Below are 6,000 nucleotides of genomic sequence, written 5' to 3' on the forward strand. Positions count from 1 at the left end.
CTTGAAGTGACGGCCAAAGAGAAAGTTTGCTCAGGTGTTGCCATTGCTGTGTTTGTGATGATGATGATGACCTCTTGATTTGGTGGCCGTCACTCTGCCCGAGCAGAAAATTATTTAGGAATTTTGTATTTTTACTCTTTCTTTTGAAATGCTTGGTATTTTTCTACATCAGTGAAGCAAATATACCCATCAACCAGTTTCTCAAGGACCTGTGGTTTTTAAATCTGTTCTCCTTTGTATATTTACAAATTCCCAGTATTGTTTTACATTTTCGGTTTCTAGACTTATTATTGGTAAGATGTACATTAATAGTGTCTGATGAACTACATAACTACTTTCAAGGGGTTTATGCCCTAAAATGTAGGAAAACTAATATGAAGTAATGGTGATTAGAAGGAGCAGAAGTAGACGTGATGAGGAACCTAAAATAGTTAGAAGTGAGGGAGAGAACTGAATTTGGATCTTCCTTTGAGGTAGCTAACCGAAAATGATATATACACACTTTAGTTTAGGTCATACCCACCAGAATTACTTGCCAGATCTGAACACGTAGGTTACTGGGTGCCCCTTGATGTGGTATCTAATAATTGGCTAATTAAAACGAATGAGTGTGAGGCTCTACTGCTTTTTGCCCCAGCGCCCCATGTCAAGGAGTTTAGCATGCAATTTCTTCTCTAAGGTGAAGTAGAGTATTGGTCGTTCCACCACCAGTTTACCTGAATGGACTGCTTACCCTGTATTGAAATTTCTGATTCTTTTCTGTTGATGGTTAGATAGATGTTTGCATCAAACAGAAATGCTGGAACACAAACCGTTTCTTCACCGTCCTTTCCTTAAACCAGGGTTTATTTCTTGGTGAACACATGTACTATTCACCTGGAAAGTGCACATCTGTGTTGGGGTTGTAAGGATTCCTTTCCCTTTCCTGGTAGCTACCTTTTAGATGACCATGTGGGTCAGCTGTCCTATTGCCAGACACACAGGATCATTCCTCCTGTGCTGCCACCATCTGCCCTGCACATTCATTCTGCCCTTTCTTTGCCAGTTTCTGACCTAGCCTAGTGCTACTTGAAATCCATATCAAATTATGAATACTCGTTCCATTTTCTCATAGGATATCTTATGTTGACCCTTATGCCTTGCATTAATGTATGACTTAAGAGAACTCAAGAGGAAAGCAATTGAGAAGTAGATAATTGTCATTATAACCACCATTTTATCACTGTGTGTAATCTTACCCTGAGAATTTCTGACATGTCTTATCAATAGGCCCTCACCGCCATTCTTCTGATCAGACTTCGTATAGGTTATGAATAAAAGTGATGAATGCCACTGATCCTCCTACTTTTCAATGGTCTATGACATTTTAGCTACTGAATGACCATTTTCTATCTGAAAAAGCTGCTATTCATACTTTTCATTGTTATTTTTCTTATGAGAAATTTGAAGAGAATGAGAATAGTTTCTATTATATTAGATTAAAATTTTTCTAGTCACTCTAATTTTAACTCCTATGTTTGAATTTTAATATTAATTGTTAAAAAGCAGGGAACTCAATCTTGTGGATTGAAGAATTCCCCAATTGAAACATATACTTTGTTCTTTCTAATAATTTCTAGAAAAGTGTAAAGACTATGTAATTTGTATTGTAATATATTCAGCACCAAACATAGCTGGATTTTTTTTTAACGGTTTTGGGAAAGAGAAAAAGTTTTAGAAAAATAGAAATTGTCTCATCTTACATAAGGTGCCTCAATTCTGACCTTTTAGTTAAATTCAAGTGTGGGCACATAACTGTCTCTATGTAAGGTAAAATGACATGATTATAAAAATAGAAAAAAGTGGGCTAAACTAGCTCAAATCTGCATCACAGGTCCCCACCTTTGAAACTTACCACATCCACAGAATAATCTGAATTTGGTCCTATTTTATTTTGGCACTGAAAAATCTATAAATCTATATCGATTTCAAAATTAAAACCCACTTTTTAATATCTTGTTTAGCTCAAGGCCCATCTCTACTTTTGATTGTTAACAAAAAGGAATATACCTAACAATTATGGTTCAAAATGTACTTTCACCAATATTGTTTGGAAACATGTTTTTAAAAGAGAAGGTCTTCAATGGATTATCAAGCTGAATAGCTTTTATTTTCCGTGGAGCTAAAGCCTGCCCCCATCCTTCTTTGATTTCTCTCTTTCTGTATCTAGTGAATTTTCAGATTTTTTTACTGTATATTTTACTTGAGCACTTTTTTTTTTGCGTGTTCTTCTGCTCTTTAATGGATAACCTTCCCTCTACCCTTTATGATACGTGCTACATTCTCTGGAATCACTATTCTAATGTTGCACTTTGAAGGCAGAGTTATCTTCTTGTTTCTCTTTCTCTCCTCTGTCTTTCTCTGTCTCTGTCTCTCTTTCTCTCCACATCTAGCGTGTATTTTGCATCTTGTGATTACCATTTCCCCTAGCTTTTCTGATTCTTTTAATATTTGTATCCATGAGGAACTTCTATGCATCTATTCCTGTTCCTATTTTGAAAGTTTTCTTTTCTTATTGGGTCTCCTTGAACTCAGGTGCCAGTGGTCACACAACTCCTACATGTTTGGGTCATTGCATTTTCTCCAGTAGAGACAAACAGAGCTACTGTGACTCTACTTCTGAAATAGAGTTAGATTTATCTCTTGCTTCTTTTCTTGGTAGCCTATGAATTATTTCTACTTATGGGAATATTTTTAGTATTTCTTCTATAGTAGAAAATCTTGAGATGTTTAATGTCTACTTGGAGGCTTTTATTTTTCTTTTATTCTCATTTATTGAATATATGAGAGAGATTAACCACATGGTTATATATCTTAAAATTTTAGCTAAGCATAATTTAAGAAATATGCATTTTCCAGTTTTATATTTTTTATCTTTTTTATTATTGGATAATTTATTTATCTACTTTTCAGATGTTATCCCCTATTCCCATCCCTCTCCCCAGAAACCATCCCCCCTCCTCCTACCTCCATGAGGGTGTGCCCCCACCCATCTAATCACTCCTGCCTCCCTGCCCTCAAATTCCCCCACTCTGGGGCATCCAGCCTTCATGGGACCAAGGCCCTCTTCTTGAACTGATGCCTGAGAAGGCCATCCTCCACTACAGCTGGAGCCATGGATTCCTCCGTGTGTGTTCCCAGGTTGGCTCTTTGAACCTGGGAGCTCTGGTTGGTTGGTATTGTCGCTCTCCCCATGGGGCTGCAAACCCCTTCTTCAGTCCTCTCTCTAACTCCTCTATAGGGGACCACGTGTTCAGTTTAGTGTTTAGCTGCGAGCATCCGCCTCAGTATATGTCAGGCTCAGGCAGTTTTATATCTTTAATGTTTGATTTTCTATTGCCAAAGAAAACAACGCCGTAGTTAATTTGATAATTTAAACTTTATACTGACACACAGACTAATTTTGTATCTTGTATACATAATCATGTCTTAGTTGGTAGAATTCTATACCCATTAAACATAATTACAGTGATCCATACTCTGAGTTGCCAATGCCTCTGCTAACGTACAGAACTCAGACATAAGACCCTCCAGGAAATTATACAAAGTCAACATTAACCCTCACTTCCACTCTTCTGTTTTTACAGCTGTGTCATTCTCCTGTGTTTACCTTAAAAAGACACCTGCAGCTTCTTCCATGATCTCCTTGAGGTCTGGGACTTATATAAGGGAGACCGCAGGCCTTGTTTTCTTCTGCTCACTAAGAGAGTCTGTGTTCGAAAGTCCTTACTTGATTAGTTTAAAGATCAGGTGCCTAGTGAAACCTGACTAGAGATCTAACCCAAGACCAAAAAAAAAAAAAAAAAAAAGTCGTGCAAATACTGTATGTTTAGGAGCTGAGATCTCCCACTAGACAGAATCTTTCAGTATAAACTCCTGTTTCCTCTCTCACATTGTTTGGGATGAATCATTATACTGGCTTGTGTTTATGTACAGGACTCTAGCTTCTGGTATGCACCTGTTTGTCCCTTTTCACTTGACTGCCACAGCAAATGTGACCAAACTCTCATGTTTGGGAATAGAAAACAGTCCCATGGAGTCTAAATTTTAACTGATTTATGAAATTCCCTGTTGATTGTTTTTCTGCCTCCACTCTGCACTTTAATATCCAGATGCTGAATATTTCTACTTCTGCTCCATATTTAAATGTGTGACTAACAACCAAAAAAATCAAACCTAAGGAAAGAATGCTATTTAATTTTCTTTAAAGAGAAACAAAATTTTGTAAACTAAATATCTGAGGTATACTCTTTTTATTAAATAATCAATTCATTTTCAGTTTGGTTTTTTAAAAAATTTGCATGTTAAAGGCATTTAACATTTCAGTTGATAGATTTCTTTTCAGCAGAAACTAAATTTTAAAAACTCTACCTTAATGCAACATGATCTTTCTCAACTTTAAACTCTGTTTTCATCTCTTTTATTCTAGTTATGTTTCGCCTTTATGACACCGATGGGAATGGCTTCCTGGACAGCTCGGTAATGCTTTCCTTCAAACCTCTCAAAATTGCAAAATAGTTTCCTTTGAAAGAAGCAAGTGTGAACTTATAGTTAGCATCACAGAAGGCATTCCCTATAGAACCTAAACTCACTCACACAGTTTTTTTTTTTTTGTCAACTGAAGAGACAGGACTGTGAGCATTCTAGCCAATGGTTTTGAAAAAATAAAATCTGCAAAGAAGTTTCCCGACTTGTGAAGAAAACACGAACATAAAACACAGCCTGGGAAAGTAGAAAAACTATCAGTAATATTTGCCTTTAAATATAGAGTAAACATAAAGCATATAAAGAAGTTATTACACTGATTTATTTTATGTTTCCTCTTCCTAAAGTATTCTTACTCATAAATGTACATACAGCTTGATGTGAGAAATCTCTTTTGATGACATCACTAATTTTTCTATAGCTTAAAGAAGAGAAGATGATGAAAGAATTGTAGATCTAAATAATAACACAAAATGCATAATTAAGTGTTTACTTCATTTATACTATGTGGGAATCAATGGAAATTTTCAGAGAAGTAGAGATACCCAGTACACATGTCAATACTGCATGTTATACTCAATTAACTGTTCTATATTTGATGATAACATACTTCACATCTCCAGCAAAAGTTCAAACACTAATATAAATATTAATGTCAGAGTTGGTGTAGGCTTTCCTGAGTGTGTGAATACATCAAATTTCATGTTGTTAGTGCTGTGGGTGGTGCTTGGGAAACCACTACATAACAAGCACTCACTCCTGTCTTTTACAATGTATTTAACAGTGAGGTAAATGCACGTAAGTTGATGTGCAGGTTAGCAGAGAGCCTTTCAGTTCATCTAACAGAACTTGGTGTAGCTCATATAGACCTAAGTGGGTTTTTAAAACTTTATTTGCATATATGTTCATGTACAGCCATGCTTTGATGCTACTGTAAATGTGCAAAGTTCAAAAGACAACTTGCCAGACTTAGTTCTTTCACTATGTGTGTCGCAGGTTCAAGAACAGGTGGTCAAGCTTGGTGACAGAAATACTTAACCTGCTAATGCACCTTGTCATATAGACTTTGACAAGGACATTAGTGAAATGAGGCATGTCTTTCTGTAGCGGAGTAGAATAATTCTTGCATGCTAGCTTCTCCAGAGAGAAAGAAAATGCTGTAATCCCTAATCCAGGGAGTACCACCGTGAATTGGTGCTGTGATGAACGGACTTCTGAGATTCGAACCTCAGTGCTCTGTTGCTGTTCTTCTCTGTGTACTAATCTTCAGGGTCATTCATGTCTACAGTGATGCAAATTAAATTCTAATGTATCTAATGCTGATTTGTTTCTTGTAATGTTTCATTTTCATTTTAAATTAAACTGATATGTCTTAACTAGGTTTTTAGTCATGGGTTGGCAGCTGGATTGAAATCTCAGTTAAGTGCGTGCTCTCGCTCTCGCTCTCGCTCTCGCTCTCGCTCTCGCTCTCGCTCT

At 36.6% G+C, this 6,000-nt stretch overlaps 1 protein-coding gene across 4 annotated transcripts in view; it reads left to right on the plus strand.

The window, feature by feature from the left end:
- Dgkb (diacylglycerol kinase beta) overlaps positions 1–6,000 on the plus strand; it is a 644,882-nt gene that overhangs the window by 191,743 nt on the left and 447,139 nt on the right. For all 4 annotated transcript variants that reach the window (XM_028768913.1, XM_028768911.1, XM_028768912.1 and 1 more), the window contains one exon: positions 4,469–4,518. In XM_028768913.1, the coding sequence (XP_028624746.1) occupies positions 4,469–4,518 (50 nt within the window). The remainder of the gene's footprint in view (positions 1–4,468; positions 4,519–6,000) is intronic.

The sequence above is a fragment of the Grammomys surdaster genome, unplaced genomic scaffold, assembly GCF_004785775.1.
Source record: "Grammomys surdaster isolate TR1022 unplaced genomic scaffold, NIH_TR_1.0 188, whole genome shotgun sequence".
NCBI classification, from domain to species: domain Eukaryota; kingdom Metazoa; phylum Chordata; class Mammalia; order Rodentia; family Muridae; genus Grammomys; species Grammomys surdaster.